Source organism: Carcharodon carcharias, chromosome 11, assembly GCF_017639515.1.
Source record: "Carcharodon carcharias isolate sCarCar2 chromosome 11, sCarCar2.pri, whole genome shotgun sequence".
Taxonomy (NCBI): Eukaryota; Metazoa; Chordata; class Chondrichthyes; order Lamniformes; family Lamnidae; genus Carcharodon; species Carcharodon carcharias.
The window spans coordinates 128,018,065-128,044,923 of NC_054477.1; the positions used below are offsets into that span (position 1 = coordinate 128,018,065).

Below are 26,859 nucleotides of genomic sequence, written 5' to 3' on the forward strand. Positions count from 1 at the left end.
AGGTATCTGATAAAGTGCCACATAAAAGTAAAAGCCCATGGAATAAAAGGGCAAATGGCAGCATGGATACGAAGTTGGTGCAATGATCAGAAACAGAGATTACTGGTGAATGATTTTTTGTCAGACTGGAGGAAGGCATATACATATTGGGGTTCCCCAGTGGTCAAAATGAGGAACAGTTTTTCTTGATCTATATTAATGACCTGGACTTGGGTTGCAGGACACAATTTCAAAATCTGCAGATTGCATAAAACTCGGAGGCATTGTGAACTGTGAGGACGATACTGATCTCTTCAAGAGGACAGCTGGCAGATGAAATTTAATGCAAAGAAGAGTGAAGTGATGCATTTTGGTAGGGAGAATGAGGAGAGGCAATATAAAATAAAGTGTACAATTCTGAAGGAAGTGCAGGAACAGGGGGACTTGGGGGTTCATGCGCACAAATTGTTGAAGGTTTTTTTATTCATTTACGGAATTTGGGCATCACTGGCTGGGTCAACATTTATTTCCCATCCCTAATTGCCCTTGAGGCAGTGATGGTGAGCTGCCTTCTTGAACCGCTGCAGTCCCTGTGGTGTAGGTATACCCTCAGTGCTGTTACAGAGGAAATTCCAGGATTTTGACCCAGCAACAGTGAAGGAACAATGATATATTTCCAAGTCAGAATGGTGGGTGGCTTGGAGGGGAACTTCCAAGTGGTGCATTCCAAAGTATTTGCTGCCTTTGTCCATCTAGGTGGTGGTGGTCGTGGGTTTGGAAGGTGCTGCCTAAGGAGCTTTGGTTATTTCCTAGAATGCATCTTGTAGATGGTACACACTACTGCCAATATTCCTCAGTGGTGGGGGGAGTCAATGTTTGAGGAAGAGGTGCCAATCAAGCAGGCTGCTTTGTCTTGGATGGTGTCAAGCTCCTTGAGTTTTGTTGGAGATGCATTCATCCAGGCAAGCATAAAGCATATGGGATCCTGGGATTTATAAATTCAGCAACAGAATACAAAAGCAAGGAAGCTATGGTGAATCTAAACACAAGTTTGGCCTCAACTGGAAAAGTGTCCCCAAAATTGGACACCACACTTCAGGAAAGTTGGGAAGGAATTAGAGAGAGTGAAGAAAAGATTTATAAGAATAGTTCCAGGGATGAAGAACTTCAGTTGTACGGAAAGATTGGAGAAGCTGGTGCTGGTTTCCTTGGAGAAGGGAAGAAGGTTGAAAGGAGACTTAATAGAGCTGCTCAAAATCATGAGGGTTCTGGACAGAGTAAATCTGAAAAAAACTGTTCTCATTAGTATAAGGAACAAGAACTAGAAGATACTGCTTTAGGATGCATTGCAAAAGAATCAAAAGCAACAAAGTTGGGTACTTGAGATAATACTAGTGACAAAATTAGCTAGACAAAGTTCTGAAAAATAACTTAATTATTGTAGTTCAGTATGGTTTTATCTTAAAAATTGGAATAGAAACCAAAATTACATATCTGCCGCAATGGGACTTAATGTCCACAATTACATCACTGTGGTGCCCATACATACAAAATAGCACTGAGATTAGAAAGCATTAGTTTTAAAGTAGTAAACGGTTAGTGATTTTTTTTTTTTTACACTGCTAAATTGTACAGTTTTGTTTTGTGCAAGCAGCATGTGTATGATAATAACTCAATTCATCAGTTCTATATAATTATCACCTTGATCAATAGCTTTGAAATTCTATTAAATAGGCTTCTCAATTTCTTGACATCAAAGGTTGATTATCTTTTGCTTCCTGAAAAGAAATGTTGGCCTTTCATTTTCTGTTGTAACCTTTTAAACAATGCCATTTCAATCACGGTTGAAAAAAGACCTCTTGACAAGGCCAACTATTATTGTGGCAAAACAAAAGACAACATGGCATGCATATTCTATGTTGGTGTAATTAGCAGTTCATGACAACTCCTGAGTAACACCGTCATTCAGTGTTCAAAAACTAATTTCACAATCAAAGCAGTGCAAAAGAAATTGAACTTAATACACATTGTCTATAAACAATTACACAATGAAATTCTGTCAATGGGAATATCAAATAAAGAAGCAGGAGAGAAACAAAACAATTGCATTTACTTACAGCTTTCTGAAGTAGATCTGTGTGAATTATAAAAAGGACATCAAATATTTATTTATTCAAATACTGGTTTTAATTTTGTTAGGAAATAAGTAAATTTGAAGCATAAACAATTTTAATGATTTTTTTTTTCTTTTTCCCACTCCTTTACAATATTCTCTGGCTTTGAGAATGAGAACTCAGCATCCAACAACATTTTGTGTTGGGCCTATTTTTAAAGAATTTAATAAACTTTATGAATCATTCCTTAGGCTTACAGGCATAGCACCTTATTTTTTGGGACCATCTTCCTGCTTTCCTTTAAAATCCATCCTAATGTTTCAGATTGATGATCTTTCATCACAACTAGTAGATGTTAGCAATAAACAGCTTTTCAACAAGTACAGAGGTAGGGAGAGCATAAGAGGTCTGTGATCAGGTGGAGAGAGCTAATAATTAAATGACAAAAAAAAATCACAATCAGATCAGTCATAATCTTATTGAATGGTTGAGCAGGCCTGAAGGGCTGAATGGCCTACTCCTAATCGCTCTGTTCCTATGGGCTGAATCTTCTGACAATAGCAGGAATCATGGCGGACGGGGGAAGCAAGATTTGGCAGGAGGCCAAAAATCAGTCTCCTCATGGTGTGAAATTAGTTTGGAATCTTGTTTTTCCACCTTGCATGGAAGCTTAAAGGCGGGTCAAGTGTCCCATAGAGCTATGTTTAGAACCCCACTTGGAACTCATGAATGCTCGTTAAAAGTGCAACACACCAGAACATTGTTCCCCTCCAAATTAAATGCCCACCAGTGGGAATATAGAACGTTCAGTTTCATGATGCTACATAAGTGGCGTGCACCTGGCAAGGTAGACTTCTTCCTGGACATTCAGGTCAGTAGACGCTGCTTTCGCTTCTTGGGGACTGCTCATAATCTTCATTCATATCGGGTGCCAGTAGCCAAAGCTGCACCAAGGCTGGAAACGGGGGGGCAAGTGATGGGTGGGGTGGTGTTGAAGGTTAGTCAATGGAGGCAGGTGAAGGCTAGAAGTGGGGGGTGAATGTGTGGAGCAGTGGTTGCAGGTTGGTGATGAAGACAGTGGGATTCTGGGGAGAGAACTCAGAGTACTGGTGGCAGGAGGGAACAGTCACAGTCGGGCGGGGGGGGGTGCAGTGGGATGCAGTAAGGCGGGAGGTTCAGGGTGTGTGTCTGGCAGGTGTAGGTGTTATCGGGTGGGGCACAGAGGGAACAAGGAAGCTGGCACAGATAACGGTGGGGGGGCAAGGGTCAGGGTGGGCACGAGGATGGTAACGGGCGTGGACCGTGAGGGGAGAAAAGGCATGTGGAGGCGGATGGTGACAGGATCTAGAAACTAACACACACCATCTTTTCAGCAAGGCAACGCATTCAACGCGAAACAACAATACCTTGAATTGGGAGGATGGTCTTTTAAGGTGGGCGGAGTTCAAGGTCAGCATAATTGGCTGACTAAAGGGACAACCTAATAATCATGCGGGAACTGTTTGAGAACAATACTCAGTTGTGATCCTTACTCTATGGTGAAGCCCACATGGCAGCACGTTTGTTTCAGAATCATGGGTCTCATAACATTGAGATTCCAGCAAGGTGTGGAGCTGCCATTCATTCTGAGCTTTTTGCCATCAGCTGCACGCAAAGACAAAGATGAAGTGAGGGAGGGAGGGAGGTGGATACCACCCAGGGGCACAGCTTTTGGAGGGCAGCCAATTCGTGACTCCAAACCTCCAACCTCCCAAGTGAAGGGTCATGGTTGACAAGGGATCATGCAGTTGGTCTTCAATGCTGCCAAGACAATGGTTTGTAGAGTTTTGAGAGTACTGGAGGCAAGCAGAAAAGTGTCCGCGTGAGGCTTCTTGCACATGGCTCTCATAGTCAAAGAGTAATGTCTCCATTCATGCATGAATGGGAGGAACACCCATCTCTGGTCCTCAAGGATGACCTTTGCCTGGAAAGGGGTGACAGTTGGAAAAACAGGTTTGAGAAAACCAGGAAGGGAGGGGACTTAGGGTTTGTGGGAGGGTTCAGCACAACAAATTTGGGCAGAGTGAAGTTAATTTCCTGTTCCAAGCATGGAGAGCATGGCTCTGCTGAGTGCTGGACTCATGGGTCCAATGTGCAATGGACCTGCTGTGCTTCTTTACTAATGCTGAGCATTCAGGTGGGAATCCATTAGGTATTGGTGCTGCAGTGCAGTTGGTCTTAATGACCAATGCAGAGGGAAGCCAAAAGGGAAGGTTGATCAAACAATCGAGGGCCAGGGCTGCCTCACAGAAGTGTACTGATCATGGCATACCAGTTTCCAACTACATCATTGATCACCGAGTGCAAAGATGGCATCCCCACCCATCCTTTTCCAGGTAAAGGATATCCTGGAGGACCAGAGATGGGCGTTCCTCCCATTCGTACATGAATACATGCTCACAGTCACGATATAAGTACAAGGACTGGGTCTCAATAGTTAGTGTCTAGGCTACTGGAGAACTGACAATACCGAGGGTTACAACACATGGGCCTATTAGGTCTAATGAATACTCTCGTTGTAAATATGCAGGCAGTCCGAGGGGGATGCCCGGCCACCTGACAATCTCCAGGATGTAATCAACCATTCTGCAAGGGGTGGCTGGGGATGCCACGTACACACGGAGGGCAGGTCTAGGGCTACAGATTGGATTCTTACCTTGGAGATGGAGTGAGACCATTCACATTGAGCTACCATTGATTGCTCCATTGTATCTGTCCACAGGTACAAGGAGGAGTGCAGAATGCAAGCCCTACGCAATGCTGTCTTGTTGGTAGATACGATAAGGAGGAGAAGAAAAGGGCCCATCTCCAATTGGCACAGCTCCAGCAAGAACATCGCCCTGAGGGGGTAGTACCAGCAAGGCCTCAGGAAGCCCCTGAGGAAGGGCATCATCTACAAAGATGCTTGGCGTGACCAAGGGTCTACAGAAGATGTGGCTCATACCTGAAGATGAGTGAAAGACCACTGAAGGTGACCTCGCTTGTCTAGGGATGTGGTAGCACATAGTTGCGATCTTGTCTGTGACGATCTCATGCTGTGAGCACTTGGAGGGCATCCTACACTGGTAGCTCTGAAGGTTATGGCTGAACTAAACTTTTTCGCCACTTCCAGGTCTCCATTGGTGTCTTTTGCAGAATCTCACAATCGGTCACACACAAATGTATAAAGGGAGGTGACCAATGCCATTTACAATAAAGCTCACCACTACATGCAGTTTCCACATGGATGAAGCAAGCCAGGCTGCCAGAGCTGTGGGATTCACTGCAATCTCAGGTTTCCTGCAAGTGCAGGGCACAATCGACCACGCACATGTAGCCTTGAAAGCTGCCTGGCAGCAACCTGCGAGATTCATTAACAGAAAAGGATTTAATTCTCTCAAGGTACAGATTACCTGTGACCATTGGAAGCAGATTCTGCATGTATATGCTAGGTACCCAGGGAGCTCTCATGATTCTTACATCTTGAATCACTCCCAGGTGCCACAAATCTTTGAGGGGCCTCAACACTTAGAGGGTTGGCTCCTTAGTGATAAAGGATATCCCAGAAAGCATGGTTAATGATGCCTGTTTGTCACCCACAGACTGCATCTGAAGAGAGGTATAATGCAGCACATTCCTCCACAAGGTCCATGAATGAGCAAACCGTTGGCCTCCTGAAGATGCGGTTCCGATGTTTAGATCGGTCAAGAGGACCTGCCGCCTTTCCTCGATGGCCTGGAGGAGAATCTCCAGGGAGGCATCGTTGGACTGTGGGCTGAAAGCTGCTGTCTTTTCCTGGATATATTTCTTTTTACGGGATCTAGCGATCCTGGCTTGCAGTGAGTGAATGGCTGTGCTGGTGCTGTTTAAATATGGCGACCAGACATTGGAGCCCAAGTGGTGACTGTGGGGGCGGGCAACTTCCTGCCTGCTCAGACATTTGACATGTTCCTCGTGGATGCATAATTGATGAGTTGAGCAGTGCAAGATTGCACACGTTCAGCTGCTACGCTCTCCACCTGAAGTCACTCCAAATTTCCCACCTGCCACGAGACTTGGACTCCAAAACAGAAGATTCCACCCTATGTTCCTATAAAAATGACAATGGTGCAAGGCAAAGTTTAGTGATAATGAGGCAAGAAACATGGTGGTTCTGGAGGAGGTGCAAATGGTTACAGCAGAATAGATGGGAGGCATTAAAAATCTGGCAAAGAAGAAGTTCTTGCGGCATAGGAGTGTGCCACAAGAAAAGCCTGAAAAACATAGAAACTAGGAGCAGGAGTAGGCCATTCGGCCATTTGAGCCTGCTCCACCATTTATTATGATCATGGTTGATCATCCAACTCAATAGCCTGCTCTCACTTTCTCCCCATACCCTTTGATCTCTTTTGCCCCAAGAGCTATGTCTAACTCCTTCTTGAAAACATAAAATGTTTTGACCTCAACTACTCTCTGTGGTAATGAATTCCACAGGCTCACCACTCTCTGGGTGAAGAAATTTCTCCTCATCTCAGTCCTAAATGGTCTACCTTGTTTCCTCAGACTGACCCCTGGTTCTGGACTCCCCCACCATTGGGAACATCCTTCCTGCATCTACCCTGTCTAGTTCTGTTAAAATTTTATAGGTTTCTATGAGATCCCCCCCTCATTCTTCTGAACTCCAGCGAATATAATCCTAATCGACTCAATCTCTCCTCATATGTAAGTCCCGTCATCCCAGGAATCAGTCTGGTAAACCTTCACTGCACTCCCTCTATAGCAAGTACATGCGTCCTCAGATAAGGAGATCAAAACTGCACACAATATTCCAGGTGTGGTCTCACCAAGGCCCTGTATAATTGCAGCAAGACATCCCTGTTCTTGTACTTGAATCCTCTGGCTATGAAAGCCAACATACCATTTGCCTTCTTTACCACCTACTGCACCTGCATGCTTACCTTCAGCCACTGGTGTACGAGGACACCAAGGTCTCATTGCACGTTCCCCTCTCTCAATTTATGGCCATTCAGATGATAATCTACCTTCCTGTTTTTGCCACCAAAGTGGATAACCTCACATTTATCCACATTATACTGCATCTGCCATGCATTTGCCCACTCACTCAGCTTGTCCAAATCACACTGAAGCATCTCTGCATCCTCCTCTCAGCTCACCCTCCCACCCAGCTTTGTATCATCTGCAAATTTGGAGATATTACATTTAATTCCCTCATCTAAATCATATATATTGTGAATAACTGGTGTCCCAGCACCAATCCCTGCGGTACCCCACTAGTCACTGCCTGCCATTCGGAAAAAGACCCGTTTATTCCTACTCTTTGTTTCCTGTCTGCCAACCAGTTTTCTATCCATCTCAATACACTACCTCCAATCCCATGCGCTTTAATTTTACACACTAACCTCTTATGTGGGACTTTGTCGAAAGCCTTCTGAAAGTTCAAATAAACCACATCCACTGGCTCCCCCTCATCAACTCTACTAGTTACATCCTTGAAAAATTCCAGTGGATTTGTCAAGCATGATTTCTCTTCCGTAAATCCATGCTGACTCTGACTGATTCTGCCACTGTTTTCCAAGTGCTCAGCTATTAAATCTTTTATAATGGACTCTAGAATTTCCCTACTACTGACGTCAGGCTGACTGGTCTATAATTCCCTGTTTTCGCTCTACCTCCCTTTTTAAATAGTGGGGTTACATTAGCTACCCTCCAATCTGTAGGAACTGTCCCAGAGTCTATAGAATCTCAGAAGGTGACCACCAATGCATCCACAAAAGGTACAAACCACCACATCAGCAGTGTGCCAATCAGGGGTCCTTATTGAAAATGCCAGCCCATAGCTCCTCCTCTTCCAATGACATTGGTGCAACCATCCAGAATGTGATGTCTGATAGAAAATAGGCTTAGTGATTAAGATCTAAAGATGTCAAGCTCAATGTTAAGGCCAAAATGTTTTAAAGGGCCTAGTAGAAAGATGAGGTGTTGTTCCTTAAGTTTTCACCTCAACTTAGTGGAACAGAGTCTGAGGTCAAGGACAGTGAGGAGAGAGGGGCAGTGGGATTAAGAATGAAAGTGGCAAGCGAGTGCAAGTCTGGGTCTCGCTTAGAGACTGAAAGGAATTGTTCAATGAAGCGATCATCCAATCTGCGTTTGATGTCCTCAATGTAGAAACCGCTTCTTTAACCCGGACGGAGTGTTTGAATTCTGGATGGTCAAAAAGGAGGTGAAAAGACAGGTGTTGCAGCTCCTATGCTTACAAGAAAAGTTATTGGGAGAAATGGATCACGTGTTGGGGGTGAAAGAGGAGGGGAGGAGAAAATGTGTTTGGTGATGGCATCACACTGGAGAATCATCAATGGAATGCAGAGACTAGTGAGATGAAAGATGTGATAAGGGGGATCCTTTCATGGGTGGGAGGAAGAGAGGAATGAGGGTGAAAATTTGGGAAAAAGTCAAAGGCCCCACCAATCCTAATTTTAGTACTAATTCTAGACTAGGATTATGAATAATAATGACAAAAGTCTCCTCAAACAATAAATGCTGAAGAACTGACGAAAGCAGTTAATACCAAGGAACTAACTTACTTTCAATCAGGCAACATTATTATCTGCATTTTTCTTCTACTCAGATGGCTCAATTTACACACCAAATACCCCTGAAAAAAATGATTCAACTCTTTGTTGGATTCTACATCCCACCAATCTACAACAAATACTGTGTTTATTAAACCCTTTACTACCACAAAAATTTACAATTAGCAGTTTTCTGCTTCTTGGAAGTACTGCTTTTCCTTTCAAAAAAAAAGTTGAGGAATATCAATGCTGGGTACTGGAACATTTTCCCAGTTTTCAAGCAAAAGCACCAGCAGAAAAGGGATAGTTAATATTTCTTCTACTCTGCCCCAGTAATCTGTCATGCTGGAAGCACGTCAATCAACACCTGGCTTTACATCTGCCTTAGTTTGGGTTCTGCCAGGGCTACTTGGCTCCAGGCTTCATTACAGACTTGATTCAAACATGGACAAAAAGGCTGAATTCCAAGGGTGAGGGAAGAGTGACTGCCCTCGACATCAAAGTAACTGAGTGTGGCACCAAGGAAAGTTGACATCAACGAGGGAAAATAAGGGAGAAAACTCTCCACTGGTTGGAGTCATATCTAGCACAAAAGAAGATGGTTGTGCTTGTTGGACATCAACCATCTCAGCCCCAGGACATTACTGCAGAAGTTCCTCAGGGTACTGTCTTTGGTCTATGCTTCATCAAGGACCTTTCCTCCAACACAAGGTCAAATGTGGGGATGTTCGCTGATGATTGCACAATGTTCACTAACATTCGCAACTCCTCTGACACTGAAACAGTCCATGCCTGTATCCAGCAAGGCCTGGAGAACATTTAGGCTTGGGCTGATAAGTGGCAAGTGACATTCATGCCACACAAATGTCAAAATGACTATCTGCAATGAGAATTTTAAATTTTTCCCTTGAAATTCAGTGGCATTACTATCATTGAATCCCTACCATCAACATCCTGAAGGTTACCATTGACCCGAAACTGAACTGGACCAGCCATATAAGTACTGTGGCTACAAGAGCAGATCAGAGACTGAGGATTTCACAGCAAGTAACTAATCTCCTGAGTCTCCAAAGAACTGTCTACCATGTACAAAGCGAAAGTCGGGAATGTGATGGAATATTCTCCACTTGCCTGGATGAGCTCAGCTCCAACTACACTCAAGAAGCTCAACATCATCCAGGACAAAGCAGCCCACTTGATCATCATCTCATCTACCACTTTAAAACATTCACTGCCTCCAGCACCAGGGTACAACTGCAGTATTATTAACATCTATAAGATTTGCTGCAGCAACTCATCAAGGCTCCTTAGACAGCATCTCCCAAACCCTCAATCTGCACCACCTAGAAGAACAAGGGCAGCAGATGCATGGGAACACTACTACTTGCAAGTTCCCCTCCAAATAATTTGGAACCATCTTGCTGCTCCTTCACTGTTGCTGGGTCAGCATCCTGGAATTCCCTTCCAAAAAGCACTGTGGTCTAGATGCACCATGTGGACTGCAGCAGTTTAAGGAGGCAGCTCACCACCACCTTCTCAAAGACAATTTGCAAAAGGCGACAAATGCTGGCCTTGCTAGAGATACTCACATCCCACAAATGAATCAAAACAAAACCTCAAAGAAGCATCGCTGGTCTACTTCTAATTCTCCATACATGCAATTTGGCTGTTTTTTAAAAAAAATAAGCATTTGGATTTCATCTATATAGTACTGATTGACATTACTTGGTTCATTACACACAAGTACAGAGCTCTCTTCTGTACAGTATGATTATTCACAAATCCCCATATCTTGCAGTGTCAATATTCATACACTCAACCTAAAATGTATATTTTAATAAGCAGATGGACAAGAATGCTATTTTATTGAAAATTTTAGAGCTCTTCCTTCCACTACTTTATAGCAACATAGAAATGGTGAATACCTATTAGTGATTTGAAGAATTTCTAAAAATGAAAATGATGAGGGCATATATCAAGCTGTTTCAAACATCTTTTGGGTTTTTCAGTTTTATTTTCGAAAGTGGTCATTTTAAACAATACGAAATGGGACCATTACTTAGATTGTGTCATATAAAGCAACTTAATCCAATGCAGCATTGTGAAGAAGGCAAAAATTCATGCCACTGAACTGATTTATTGTTTATGCCCTAGTGCAGTACTTCATTCCACTGAATAAAATAATCTTTTCAAGATGTTTGACCAACAAATAGTGTTCTCTCAATACTGTGGTGCTTAAGATTTAAAACATTTCTATACTGTCCTCTTGTTATTCAACAACAAGTCTAATGATGACCATGAAACTATTGTCAATTGTTGTAACAACCCATCTGGTTCACTAATGTCCTTTAGGGGAGGAAACCTGCCATCCCTACCTGGTCTGGCCTACATGTGACTCCAGACCCTCAGCAATGTGGTTGACTCTTAAATGCCCTCTGAACAAGGGCAATTAGAGATGGGCAATAAATGCTGGCCTAGTCAGTGATGCCCACATCCTATGAATGAATTTTTTAAAAAAATTGAACGATATTTTGTCAAACATACCTGCTTAATAACTTACTTTTATAAAAACAAAAAAACTGCGGATGCTGGAAATCCAAAACAAAAACAGAATTACCTGGAAAAACTCAGCAGGTCTGGTAGCATCGGCGGAGAAGAAAAGAGTTGACGTTTCGAGTCCTCATGACCCTTCGACAGAACTTGAGTTCGAGTCCAAGAAAGAGTTGAAATATAAGCTGGTTTAAGGTGTGTGTGTGGGGTGCGGAGAGATAGAGAGAGAGAGAGAGGTGGGGGGGTGGGGTGTGTGGTTGTAGGGACAAACAAGCAGTGATAGAAGCAGATCATCAAAAGATGTCAACGACAATAGTACAATAGAACACATAGGTGTTAAAGTTAAAGTTGGTGATATTATCTAAACGAATGTGCTAATTAAGAATGGATGGTAGGGCACTCAAGGTATAGCTCTAGTGGGGGGTTTTTTTATATAATGGAAATAGGTGGGAAAAGGAAAATCTATATAATTTATTGGAAAAAAAAAGGAAGGGGGAAACAGAAAGGGGGTGGGGATGAGGGAGGGAGCTCACGACCTAAAGTTGTTGAATTCAATATTCAGTCCGGAAGGCTGTAAAGTGCCTAGTCGGAAGATGAGGTGTTGTTCCTCCAGTTTGCGTTGGGCTTCACTGGAACAATGCAGCAAGCCAAGGACAGACATGTGGGCAAGAGAGCAGGGTGGAGTGTTAAAATGGCAAGCGACAGGGAGGTTTGGGTCATTCTTGCGGACAGACCGCAGGTGTTCTGCAAAGCAGTCGCCCAGTTTACGTTTGGTCTCTCCAATGTAGAGGTGACCACATTGGGAGCAACGAATGCAGTAGACTAAGTTGGGGGAAATGCAAGTGAAATGCTGCTTCACTTGAAAGGAGTGTTTGGGTCCTTGGACGGTGAGGAGAGAGGAAGTGAAGGGGCAGGTGTTGCATCTTTTGCGTGGGCATGGGGTGGTGCCATAGGAGGGGGTTGAGGAGTAGGGGGTTATAGCTTCTTCCCCTGCTTGTTTGTTTGCTTCTGATCCAGAGAATACTATCTTATACTGGGAAACCGCAGTGACTATTGTTCTGGTGCGAGCCTAGACATTAAGACTGGCAATCTATTTAACCATGCAAGAGGTTACAAATCAAGCCCCCTTACATTTTGACCAAATATCCATTGGTGTTATTTCTAACAGTAGTCACTGGACAGCAATTACTGGAAGATCAGGGACTGAACTTCCAAATAGCTCAATGTCACAACATGCACTTTCCAACTCGTATATCAGAGTAGCCATTATTTACTAATGGCACATTAAAAGCCACACAGATCGTTATTTCAAATCTTTCAATATCCAAGTATTAGGAATAATTTGTTAATAAAGTGGTGTGATTAGCTGGATTGCAAACTATTAATTTTAGCAAGAGTTATGAGGTCACTTACTTGTTAGCCGGGCTTCAGAAAACTTCACTAAACAGTTAACACCTTCAGTTTCCTTTTGTAGCTTCAACCAGTCCTGCTCATGGAAGAGGTAAAGCTTGGCGTCTTTATCCACAGCCACTGTTTTGTTGCCTATTTGACAGCTTAGTAAAGCATTCGTACCTAAGGATTAAACATGTAATCACACTTTAAGGACGCAAAGTTACCAAATGCCCACATAAGCATACAGAAATTGTACATCCTAATTGGGAGCAAAAAACATAATGTAAATTTGAATGGGGGAATTCAATGCCAGATCAGATACAGAAAGTTCAATCTTTCTTCCCCTTTCTATTTCACAAAGGGAGAGAAGAAAAAAAATGTAATCAAGGAAAATTTAAAAATACATAGGGTTTCCTATCCGGATCAGAGGATCTGGGCCTATTTCCAACCTTGATCAGACAAAAAAAAATGCACATGTTCCTTCATCCAAATTTTCTGAGCAATCTTCCGAAGGAGGATCCTTTGCATCCAACCCAGTGCAGCAAACATCATTGGGAGCAGCGCAGAGAATCTGTGCAGAAGCCACGCCCCCTTTCTGCAGCACTAGCTGCCATATTCTGGGTAAGAATTTAAAATGTCCCAAAGCTGCTTCGAAAACAGCAAAATTATCTGTGTAAATGGGTCATTTGGCTGCAGGTATGATTGCCACCCTTCACTCAGGAAGAGGCCTGACAAAGAGAGCTGCTGACAAATCTGATTGACCAGCAGCTCTCTCGTCCCTGCAATGACAGAAGCTACAGCGGCCACTGCACCTTAGGCCGGTGGGGTGGGGGTGGGGCACCCAAAATTAGAAGCAGGCTTATGATGTAGGCACCCCCACCCCATCCGCCAGAGGCCTAAGCCCCATCATGTTTGGGCTGCCCCCAAAACTGGGAAATCCAGCCACCAGCCTAAAAATTGAGGCTGGGTAGGAAACGGCCAACAGCCAATAATTGGCCACTTAAGGACCTCAATTGGAGCAAGGGCGGAATGGCCCATTGCATGCTTCAGCATAAAATCACTGAGAGGTCAGAAGCCCAGCGGGAAACCCATTCATTTTATTTCACGTTCCTCTACCTCCCAACCTAAAAGCTGCCAGCAGGGGGACATGAAATTCAGGCCCACATTACAAGTCCTCACGTGCTCTGCCTTCCACAGTTAAAATGTGAAGTAAAGCCTCCTGAGCCTATAAGTTACTTCCTAGTTTTGCTAAGTTTCATACTTTTATACTTAAAAAATCTCTCCAACTTGTTACAAGTTGACAAGTCTCGCTGTTGATTCCTTTGTCCAGTCGGAGCCAGAATTCCTTATACCTAATCCCATGAGACTTTGTGGGGTTTGAAGACAATGTTGAGCACTCCCGGGGTCACTCTCTCTCGATAGTATACAACTGTGCCTCCTCATCTGGTGAATCTGTCCTGCTGGTGGGACAGGAAGTACCCAGGGATGATGATGGAAGAGGCTGGGACACTATACCTGGACTCCAATTGCGAGGACAGACTACACAAACTAGGTCTGTATTCCCTGGAATGTGGAAGGTTAAGGAATGGTTTGATCAAAATCATGATGTCATGACAGTTAGGGCAAGTAGATGGAGAGAATTTATTTCTGCTGTTTGAGTTGTCTAGGACAAGGGGCATAGTCCAGAAATTAGAGCCAGGCTTTTCAGGAGTAAAATTAGGAAACAGTTCAACACATAAAAGGTTGATAGAAGTTTGAACTCTTGCAGAAAAGGGAATTCATGCAAGAACCATTGTTAATTTAAATTGGAGATTGATAGATTTCTGTTAACCAAAGGTAGTACAGATATGGGGCAAAGGTGGCTATGTGGAGTTAGGTCGCAGATCAACAATGATATCCCTAACAGCGCTGTGGGTCTCCCTACACCACATGGATTACAGCGGTTCAAGAAGGCAGCTCACCACCACCTTCTCAAGGGAAATTAGGGATGGACAATAAATGCTGGCCTAGCCAGTGATGCCTACATCCCGTGAAAGAATAAAAATAAATCTAATTGAACAAGCTCAATGAACTAAAATAGCCCACTCTTGTTCCGTTGTTCCTAGAGGCTACAAACTGGCCAGAAATGGATAGAGGAGAGTTACACTAAGTTAATGGGAGAGTTTGGATGGAGAAAATGAGGAAATTAAAAATTATTAAAGTTACTTCTTTCTACATCCACAAAGCGTCCTCGAATATATCTCTTCAACCAAACTGTCGTCAATTTCTCCGTTTCTATTACTGTTCACAATCTGATTCGAGACATTTCAGTGAGATGAATATTTGTTACATTAAAATACAGTATATAAGTGCACAATGTTATTGTTACCACTTAATGCTCTCACAATGCCAGGTCATGATCTGAATGCAAAAAAAACTTTTTTCATTAGGTAACTATGAGCGGGCACATGGGTCGTGCAAGGTGTTTAGGTGCTGAAGGTTAGATATTTGACGTAAAAAAACTGAATTCTTCCCAGTTCCATTAAGATATCAATTACGTTTTCATCTGACCATACCAGACACAAAACAAACCACAAATAAGTCATAGACAGTTTAGTTTGCCAGGGCCAAGGAGAGAGAGAGAGAGCAGCTAGAGGCCAAAAGTCTCTATGGTTTATCATGCCAGAATGTGGGTGGAAGCTTGTGCTCAGAATGAAAAGAGCAAATTTGTGAGGAGTTAAAATGAGGCTAGAAGACTCGCCTAGTTTATACTAGAGGGAGGATCTCCAGTAATACATTCACCATGAAGGATAATTCTAGGGTAAAAAATTTATCAGGCTGAGGAAGGAAACAAACAGAAGTAAACTCTTGGAGGCTAAGGATCACTTTGGACTGATTTCTAGATAATTGAGTGTCTACTTAAAAGGACAGTGTAACATATATATGTTAAGTGTGTTGTTTCAGTTGTGCTAAAATAATAAGCAGGATATTCTGTTCTGCGGTTTGTAATATAAATTGCCTACAAAGATAGTGCTTCATCAATAGAGCTTTTAGTTTTTTGTTACAGTAAATGTCTTAAATCTTGTTGTGTGATTTTTTCAGCTATTAATTGGAGACTCAAGTCTCCACGGGGATCATCATCCCCCTCCTAATGCCACTGACACTAAACAATCCTGCAAGCAGCCAACCACCGCTTCGACATCCCCAACTGGTCCCATCAATTCATGTTTTCACATCAAACAAGTTAAAAAGTCACATCACCAAGCACACAATAGTGGACATGATAGAAAAGTGGTGAAGAAAAGTAACATTGATGTGAGCTAAATAGAAGAACAAAAACATATCAAAATAACATTTTCTCAGGCACACACATGCATATCCTTGTGCAGCTACAACATCTTACATTTCCTTTCCTGCTATTCCTAGTGGTGCAATCTGTGTTGCTTCAGCAGAGGTAGAAGCAGACGGCTCACATTCCTGCTCTGACCTGCTGAGATGTTCATGGGGGCCCATGAAAGACTGCTGCACCTCTGCCTGTGCAAGAAGAGGCTTGGTCATCGGAACACAAGGCAGCATGGGGGTTTTTGATTGAGATTTGGGCGGTGGGTGAGAAGTCAAAGTGCTTTGAGTGGAGTGCTTACTTCCATGACCCCCTTTGCCATCATCTACCTCATGACTGGGCTTCATCATTGATACTACTCTACAGACAGAGCAGCCTTGTAAGGCCAAGGCTATAAGTTATCTGTCAACCTATTTAAGTTGGCATGCATGAACTCAGTGTCTGGCCAGCCTATCCATGGAAGAAGACACCATCTCAGTTGTCTGTGGCTTCACAACCCTCATGTTTGAGGTTAGCTCCTCGAATCTCTTTGCATTCTTTTTTTAATTATTTCACAGGATTTTTGCATCACTGGCAAGGGCAGCATTTGTTGCCCACCCCTGATTGTCCTTGAGAAGCTACAGGTGAGCTGTCTTCTTGAACCGCTGCAGTCCATCTGATGTAGGTGCACCCACAGAGCTGTTAGGAAGGGACTTCCAGGAATTTGTTCCAGCAACAGTGAAGGAGCTGCGAGATAGCTCCAAATCAGTGTGGTGTGTGGCTTGGAAGGGAACTTGCAGGTGGTGATGTTCCCATGGGTTTGCTACCCTTGTCCTTCAAGGTGATAGAGGTCACAGGTTTGGAGGGTGCTGCTGAAGGTGCCTTGGTGAATTACTTTAGTGCATCTTGTACATGGTACATACTGCTGTCACTGTGCTTTGGTGTTGGAGGCAGTGGATGTTGAAGGTGATGGATGGAGTGCCAAATAAGCGGGCTGCTTTGTCCTGGATGGTGTCGACCTTCTTGAGTGCTGTTGGAGCTGCACACATGCAGGCAAATAGAGAGTATTCCATCAAGTTCCTGACTTGTGCCTTGTATGTGGTGGTTAGACTATGGGGAGGCAGGAGGTGAGTTACTCACCACAGAATTCCTAGCCTCTGATCTGCACATTTAGCCACTAATGGCTGATCAAGTTAAGCTTTTGGTCATTGGTAGCCCCCAAGATGTTGATAGTTGGGGATTCAGCAATGGCAATGTTGCTGAATGTCAAGAGGAGTTGGTCAGATTCTCTCCTATTGGAGATGATCATTGTCTGGCACTTGTGTTGTGCAAATGTTACTGTGGTGATTTCACTTTGAAGTCATGTCAGTGCATCACACATTGTTAGCTGCTACTTAATAAATCCCTCTTCATCAATGTCCAGCTGAGCAGAGCGAGGAGAGGGCCATGTCCTCCTGTGAGGGCACTCAGCTGCTGTTCCTGACTCCAACATCTAATCTTAATTTTTCTAAATATAACCTACATTTTTGTGGTCCTTCCAAAATTGTTAATCTGACACAAATTTTGATAAATAAAACTAGCTGAATATTCCCTCATTGCATCAGTGGCAGGTGGTATCATAGAATCATTGGCTGAAAACATGGTTCCAGCTATACAACCCACAACTGAAAATAAGCTAAATTTTTCAAAAGAGTTGTGCCCCAAATGTGAGTCAAATGAACCATTGTGAATCTTGTGCCGCTGGATGTAAATGCACAGTGGTGTTAAAACAAACTTCAGCTTACAAAAATTACTCATGGTTTAACTGAGGAAATCGGATCTGGGTGGCTACTGACTCATCATTTACATTGAATTTTTATAGGAGCGGAGCCCTTTTGGTTCCCAGCAGGAACACTGTTCTGTCAATATGTGGGCTTGGGATTATCCAGTCACTCCATTAATCAGATAGGGCTGACTGTCATGTGGCAGCTGAAGAATTATCTCCCTCGACCACATGGATTGTAAATTCTGGCTTATCTGGAAAAAATAACTATTCTAAATTGGCTGACTTCAAAGAGAGTTATTAATAAAGGTTCTCATCAGACAGTATGGACAGATTCTTCAATGTCATCATGGCATTCAATGAAACATAAACAAAAGGAGAAGACTGTTCAGCCCATCAAAGCTCATCTCTTTGGTATTATAACTCCCACTGCAGCAACTAGCCTTTCTGAATGCACCTAATTGTTTCTGTTGATATTGCCTGACACAGGAGATTGTTCAAAAACATCCCTCACTGAATAAATAAGTATTTGTTATTATTCTTATGCAACAAGGTTTCACCCTAGTTATTTATTTTTGTATATTGTAGAAAAAATAGGATCAGGAATAGGAAAATTTATACCAGAATTCATAATTTATATCTAGGGCTAAATATGTAATATTGTTTTGCTTAGAAAGTTCTCCTATATAAACTGATCCAAAGAAATTGTCACAAGATGTGATGCATTATAATGCAGTATTACAAAGATTTACTATTAACCTCGATCACATTTGGAGGACTTCAGAAACATGCTACATAATTCAATATACTAGTAAGAACTAATTTATTTAACTATATCTAGAACATTGCAATTATATCAGCAAATTCAGTATTAGTGACTACAGTAAAAGAAAGCAATATTTAGCACGACTGACAGAATCTCGGTCATGCGATATCAGAGCTTTAGTTGGCTTTAACTCAGTCCTAATATTAAAATTCTGTTTTCAATGTTACAATATACATTTGACAAAGTTCAAAATTGCTAAGTAGCACCAGTATGGTTTCAGGTTGAGTCTCTTAACTTTCAATTTCTTTTTTTCATTGCAAAAGATGCAAACTCTAATTATATAACAGATTAATTATATATTGAACAGTTTGAGCAGCTCATACTAATTCAAAAATTGTTGCGTCAGTTTCTGCTTTGTTAACATTTTGATTCCACTGGCAGTGGGCATGATAGGTAGCATGTGCAGGCAATATGGTATGATTGGTTTCACGATGGCAGGAAGGCAGGTTGCGATCATCCACTCAGCCTGCCAACGGAGGGCCGTGTTTCTCGCCAACAGTCGTCGGGGAGCTCATTGTAATACATCAGCATATCATGAAAAGGCCATCCTGCCAGGCTCTTGGGCCCTGACGGATCGGAGTGAACAGCATCGTTTTCCACAGTTCACCAGGGTCGCCTGTTGCTTTGCAGGGTGAAGTGCCACCCTAACTTGGAGGTGACTGTTTTCAGGTGTTGGGGGTGGGTGTGTGTGATTGTGTCTGGAGCAACTGCTGCCCTGCCATGGAGGCGACTGTTGCTGTTGCTGTTGTCTTGGTGGGGGGAGGAGGGGGGAGGGGGCAACTGCTGCCCAGCCTCAGAGGCGACTGTTGCTGTTGTTGGAGAGGGGGAGGCAGCTGCTGTGATACCGCGCACAAGGAATCGAGGTGGGAGAGGCAAGGCAGGTGAGGAATGTGGCCATACAGTAGGGGCACCTCTATAAACTGGCCTTTCCAGGTGCAGCCACAGTGATATGATTGGGGTTCCGGCTCCTAGCCTGCCCGCCCACGCAAGCAATGCGGAGGCACCAAAGTGCCACCAAGTGCTCCAGACCTTACTGCCCCCAGCATGCCCCCTCCCCCCCTACCCACCACCCCCAGCACAGGCTGCGAGTCCGCAACCACTTTACTGGACCATGGAGCAGTTCGACTGCACACGTCTTACAATCTCATCGACAATGCTGGCCATGTAGCAATCACTGCTGGCGAAGCTCACAGCCCCGTGCAATCTTAGCAACCCGGTTAGGAGCTGACTCCCCTATGTCGCAGGCTGACAGGGCAGCCATGCAGCACACTCATCTGTGGCCATCTAGGAGGTGGCCAGCAATCTCCAGAAAGTGTTAAAGGGGCAGTCACACAGGGCCAGGAAAGGTGCTAAGTTCACCCATGCTAACCACGTCTCCGCCCTTTCATGTTGCAGGAGGACCACATCAGGGCCATGGAGCCTGGTGACCTAGCTGTATGCCTGGTGGCCTTCAGACAGCGAAAAAGACAGAGGAGAGAGCGACTGAGCCACCTGGCCGCGCAAAGGCAAGAGCAGCAACTTCAGGAAGAAGGGGCTGCTGGGGCTCCCGCATGCTGCCCAGGAGCGACAGCGAGCTTTAGCTGGTTGGCGCCTAGCAGCACCCAGGATATAGGGACGCCATCTGTCATCCCTGCAGATGACTAAGAACCAGTGTCGCCGATGACCATGCATATCTTGGGACCTGGTCGCTCACATTTGCCACTTGCTGCAGGGCTTGGCGTCAAAGGGACATGGATAGTATCTGCACTCAATTTCTATACCAGTGGCTCCTTTCAGGACTCCATAGATGACCCTGATGATACCCATGCAGCGGCCTCCAACTGCAGCAGAGTGACGGTATAATGAGGCTCATGCTGCAGCTCGCAACTTGGTGCAGCAAACCATCGGGATGCTGAAGATGAGGCTCTGGTGCCTGAACTGGTCTGAAGTCCTACAATACAGCCCGCAGAGGGTGTCTAGCATCATTGTTGTCTGCTGCACCCTTTACAACCTGGTGCTCCAATGGGGAGACAAGCTGGCTGAGAAGGAGCTGCACGTCTCGTCCGATGAGGAGGGTATCGATGGGGATGAGAGTGAGGGAATGCTGAAGGCGATGATGGAGATGAAGCACTCACACTGGCTAGACGAGGCAAACGCACTCGGGAGGCCCTCATAACTGCTAGATTTGTGGAGGATGATGATGCAGTGAGGAGACCCTATGGTTCCTGACATCGCATTTATGAACGTTTGACTCCAGTCTAGCTTATGGCTGTACCAATAACCTCTGTGGGAATGCTCCTGTCATGGAGATGCAGTGGTAGAGGCTCCAGTAGTCGCCCGATTGAAGGAGGATTATGACGACATGCAGTGAGGACACTGCATAAATTTTCACATAGCCTCTAAGAACATCAGACTCCTGTCTGGCCAAGGGCAGCTCACTTGCGCTCCGTGATCAGGGTCATATCATAGAGACGCGACCAAGAAACTTTAGAAGCATCTGATGCTTTGTCCACCTTCAGCACCTGAGCCCTTCAGGAGCTGAAGCACAGCATCAGTGGTCACAGATGTTGGTGTGATGGTGGCCAGACCCTCCTTAAAAGGTGCTGAGAGCACATCGAGAGAATGAGAGAACTCTGTGGCGCCTACCCACTATATCCTGGCAGCAATGACAAGCACCGCCAAGGTGCAGGCATCAGTAATGTTTCCAGGGAGTGTGCGGCCAGACTATCACTTTGGTCTGAAGACTGCACAGAGCACAGTGAAGAGGCCCTGGACTGAGACACCTCCCTTTATCTTGTGTTGAAAGATTTCACATCTGAGTGACGAGAACACTGCTCATCAGAACAAGGAGCTTTTGGCAGCGAGACATTCTTGAGAGTTTATTGACAATAGTGAACAGTATGTACAAGTGATTAACACCCGTGCCCAGGCTGTGCAACTAATTCTCATTAACTTTCCTAACTCTGCCGCTACATCTGTTGCTCCCCAGACAGCGGAGGTGGAGGCAGCCTGCTGACTGCGATGCCTTGTCTGTGATGACTTTGGCAGCCATTCTCTGGAGGGCTGAGACTTTAAGGGCTCCAGACTGCTTTCAGTGTGGCAGTTGACCCTTCCTCAGCCTGTGAAGCTGGAGCTGCTGAGGTCACAGGAAGAGGGGATTCAGATGGGCCGGTCATTCCCAGTCACCTGGGTGGATGGGCCCAGAGTGTGCACCTGCTGATCCTCCTCCCTATGGGTGCCTGCAGGCCCCTGGCTGACTCCTTGAGGGGAAGGGGTAGCTGGAGTGAGACCGAGTTGCCCCACACCCCTCTAGCGTACACACTGTTGTGTACAACAATGGCGTCAGTGATGAGTTGAGCCCACACAGCAATGCAGGGGTGACGTCCTGGACCAAGGTCTCCATGGCAGCTGCCATCCTACCGGTGTTGACCTCATTGTGTTGGCATGCCAGTGCTATCATCTCAGCCTGAAGGCAGACAGACTCTTCCATAATGCTTTGTAACCTGAGGAGTGCAGTGGACATCCCTTCACGGTGTTCCTGAGCTTGCCTTTGCAGCTCCAGCAACTGTGATGTGACCGACTCCAGAGGCTCATTATCTGACTCAGACTCAGCAAATTTCTGACCTCCAGCAGGCCTCCGAATACTGGGGATCAGGGAAGTCCATGCTGCTGCCTGATGTGGATCAGACAGTGTGATGTGCTCACCAGATTGTGATCCAGGGGCTATTCTAGAGCTAGGTCCCACTGAGGTGTTTGTCTCTGCGCTGGTGGAGGGTGTTGGTGAGCGCTACGATAGGACTTCAGATTTCCCTCCCGAGGTGTCTTTGGGACTTGATTGGAGGCCCTGGGTCATGCACTCTGTTGGCTGTTTGGCAGATGTGCCTGCAAGAAGAAATAGTTAGTGCATGGCACTGGCCTGTGAAAGAGGGCACATCACTCACTGCATGGTTGTCTAATGGATGTTGCACTGCTGGGTCGTCACTTGGTAGGGCAGCACCGACCCCACCGTCAGCACAGGGCTGGCCCAGATTCTCACCAGCCAGCTGGATGGCTCTGGTTTCAAAGTCCGTGAGAACCTTGATTTCGGGCATTCTGCCACCGGTCTGCATCCTCTCTCTCTCGTTGTGTGCCAGCTTATCCTGCATGGATAGAGATGGAGAAAATGTAAACACCTGCTGGGCCAGATAATAAATGTGCCTGGCCTGTGCATGTGGTGAATGGACGGGCTGAGGACAATGAAGGCGTGGTTGAGACAGTGAATGATGATGTCATGCTGGCAATGAGTGAGGGCCCTGTGGATGTGTTCTGGGTTTGCAAGTGTGAGGGTGTGATGAAAAGAGTGACTTACCCTGGAGGAACAAAGGAGATCATTCACCCTCTTGCAGCATTGGGTGGCTGTCCTCTTCTGAAGGGCATTGGCACTGACCAACGCTGCCACCACCTCCCAAGCCGGATTGGTCATGTTGCTGCCCATCCTGCGGCCAGAGCAGGGGTTAGGACATCCCGGCAGGCCTCCACGGCATCCAGCAGTCACTCGAGGGACTGGTCACTGAAGCGGGAAGCTGCAGTCTTAGTTCCTTTGCTGGCCATGTCTCCCAAGCAGTGGCGGTGAGCTGGTAGCAATGAGCAGTGTGCTGGCGGCTGCCTTTTAAACATGGCGGCCGGCATGTTGCAACATCGGGATGATTGCGGGAGGACAATTGAGAGCCCATTCACCATGGAAACAGCATGTTTCCTGGAAGACCATAAATAATGAGGTGGGTTTAGGGCCATATGACGTGAAAACCTGCCATTGCCGTCAGCAGGTAGGATCCAATTTTGCCCGCCCGCTACCACTCAAAATCTTCCAAAGGTTTTCATTTACAAACACTTCTCCAAAAATCTTCTAATTTACATGAACAATGTTTGACCTATAAGCTACTCTAATTTTATAAATAAATCCATTCTTGTCTATTTATTTGCGATAGATGATTCTGTGAGAAAAGGTGTATCAGGAAAATTACAAATGCAATTTCAAAAATACTATAGCACCATAATTTCCAGGCACGATTTGCACACTCAGCTCCAATCATGCAAGTGTGCTAGCTATCAAATTAGTAGCTGATAACTCCCAAGGGCAGAAACTTGTTGAGGGATTGAGGGTCTCGGCTGAAGCTGGAGAGACGGCAATAGGCCCACACTGCCTTTTTTCTGGAAGGCCAACCGAACCGCATACCAATCAGGCAGTGGTGGGGCTTCCTCTGGAATAAGGTCCCCGGGGCTGAAGTATCACCTTGCAAGAGCTGTAGAACAGCAATGCCGTGGAGGAGGCCACGATTGATACCAAAAGAATAATTCCCTTCACAGAATCACGGAATCACACAGTGCAGAAGAGGCCCGTCGGCCCATTGAGTCTGCACTGACACGTGAGAAACACCTGACCAACCTGCCTAATCCCATTTGCCAGCACTTGGCCCATAGCCTTGAATGTTATGATGTGCCAAGTGCTCATCCAGGTACTTTTTAAAGGATGTGAGGGAACCCGCCTCCACCACCCTCCCAGGCAGCGTATTCCAACCGTCACCACCCTCTGCGTGAAAAAGTTTTTCTTCACATCCCCTCTAAACCTCCTGCCCCTCACCATGAACTTGTGTCCCCTCATGACTGAATCTTCAACTAAGGGGAACAGCTGCTCCTTATCCACCCTGTACATGCCCCTCATAATCTTGTACACCTTGATCAGGTCGACCCTCAGTCTTCTCTGCTCCAACGAAAACAACCCAAGTCTATCCAACCTCTCATCATAGCTTAAAAGTTTCATCCCAGGCAACATCCTGGTGAATATCCTCTGCACCCCCTCCAGTGCAATTGCATCCTTCCTATAATGTGGTGGCCAGAACTGCACACAGTACTCCAGTTGTGGCCTCACCAAGGTTCTATGCAACTTCAACATGACCTCCCTACTTTTGTAATTTATGCCTCGATTGATCAAGGCAAGTGATCCATATGCCTTTTTCACCACCCCACTAACATGCCCCTCTGCCTTCAGTGATCTATGGACACACACACCAAGGTCCCTTTGTTCCTCAGAACTTCCTAGTGTCATGCCGTTCATTGAATACTTCCTTGTCAAATTACTCCTAACAAAGCGTATCATCTCATACTTTTCAGGGTTAAATTCCATCTGCCACTTATCTGCCCATTTGACCATCCCATCTATATCTTCCTGTTGCCCAAGACGCTCAACCTCACTGTTAACCACCCAGCCAATCTTTGTGTCATCCACAAACTTAATAATCCTACCCCCTACATAGTCATCTATGTCATTTATATAAATGGCGAATAATAGGGGACCCAGCACAGATCCCTGTGGTATGACAATGGCTTCCAGCCAGTAAAGCATCCTTCTGTCATCACCCTCTGCCTCCTACAACTAAGCCAATTTTGAATCTACCTTATCAAATTACCCTGTATCCCATGTGCATTTGCTTTCTTTATAAGTCTCCCATGTGGGACCTTGTACAAAGGCTTTGCTGAAATCCATATAAACTACATCAACTGCACTATCCTCATCTACACACCTGGTCACCTCCTCAAAAAATTCAATCAAATTTGTTAGGCATGATCTCCCTCTGACAGAGCCATGCTGACTATCCATGATCAAACCTTGCCTCTCCAAGTGGAGATAGGTTCTCTCCTTCAGAATTTTCTCCAATAGTTTCCCTACCACTGACAAGAGACTCACTGGTCTGTAATTCCCTGGCTTATCTCTACAACCCTTCTTAAATAGAACCACATTAGCTGCTCTCCAATCCGCTAGCACCTCCTGCGTGGCCAGAGAGGAATTAAAAATTTTGGTCAGAGCCCCTGCGATCTCCTCCCTTACCTCCCTCAGCATTCTGGGACAAATCATCCAGACTTGGAAATTTGTCCACTTTTAGCGTGCCAACACCTCCAATACCTTGCCACTCACTGTATCAATTTGCTCAAGAACCTTGCAGTCTCTCTCCCCGAGTTCCATACCTTCATCCTCTTTCTCTTGGGTGAAGGTGGATGTGAAGCATTCGTTCAACACTCTATTGAGTCCTTTGGCTCCACCCATAGATTGCCCCCTTGGTCCCTAATGGGCCCTACGCTTTCCCTGGTTATCCTCTTTCCATTGATATACTTATTGAGTATCTTGGGATTTTCCCTACTTTTACCAGCCAGAGCTTTCTCATATCCCCTCTTTACTCTCCTAATTGCTTTCTTAAGCTCCACCCTGCACTTTCTGTACTCCACTGATTTGCTCCCCTTGTGCCTGCTAGAAGCCTCTCTTTTCCTTCTCATCGTATCCTGAATATCTCTGGTCCTCCATAGTTCTCTGGGCTTGTTACTCCTTCCTATCACCCTAGAGGGAACATGTTGAGCCTGTACTCTCCCCATTTCCTTTTTGAACGCACCCCCCCCCCACTGCTCTTCTATGGAATTCCCCACAAGTAGCTGTTCCCAGTCTACCTTGGCCAGATCCTGGCTTATTTTGCTAAAATCCGCACTCCTCCAATCCAAAACATTTTTTTGCAACTTGTCTATTTCTTTGTTCATAACAAGCTTAAATTGTACCATGCTGTGGTCGCTATCACTAAAATGCTCCCCCACCACCACCTCAGTCACCTGAACGGCTTCATTCCCCAGAATTAGGTCCAGCACTGTGCCGTACCTTGTTGGACCATCTACATATTGACCTCAAAAGTTTTCCTGTACATATTTCAAGAAATCCATTCCATCCAAGTCCTTAACACTATGTCTATCCCAATTAATGTTGGGAAAGTTGAAATCACCTACTTTTGTTATTGTTTTTACACACCTCTGCGAATTGTGCACATATTTGCTCCTCAATTTCCCACTGACTATCTGGGGGTCTACAATAAATACCTAATGTGGCTGCCCCATTTTTATTCCTAAGCTCTACCCACAAAGCTTCATCCGATGCACCCTCCAAGATATCACCTCTCCTTCCTGCAGTACCCGACTCCTTAATAATGTAATGCCTCCTCCTCTTTTACCCCCTCCCCTGTCTTGCCTGAAGATTCTATATCCCGGAATGTTGAGCTGCCAATCCTGCCCCTCCCTCAACCACGTCTCTGTGATAGTTACTATATCACAATTCCACGTGTCAATCCTCATCCTTAATTCATCCGTTTTACCTGTAATACACCTGGCATTAAAATAGAGGCCATCCAGCCTTGCCTTCCTCCCTTGAAACTTAATGCAGCTGTACACCCTCTGACTTCATTGTTTTAATGTATCATGATGTGTCTCTATTCTGCTAACATTCTAACCCTTCCCTCCACACCCGGAGTCCCAGAATCTGGGAGCAACCCAGGACAAAGATAAATAATGTGGGGGTGGTT

General features: G+C 45.0%; 1 protein-coding gene across 3 annotated transcripts in view; it reads right to left on the bottom strand.

Moving 5' to 3' along the window:
• Positions 1–26,859, bottom strand: part of gpr180 (G protein-coupled receptor 180) — a 150,161-nt gene that overhangs the window by 88,719 nt on the left and 34,583 nt on the right. For all 3 annotated transcript variants that reach the window (XM_041199386.1, XM_041199384.1, XM_041199385.1), the window contains exon 2: positions 12,644–12,802. In XM_041199386.1, the coding sequence (XP_041055320.1) occupies positions 12,644–12,802 (159 nt within the window). The remainder of the gene's footprint in view (positions 1–12,643; positions 12,803–26,859) is intronic.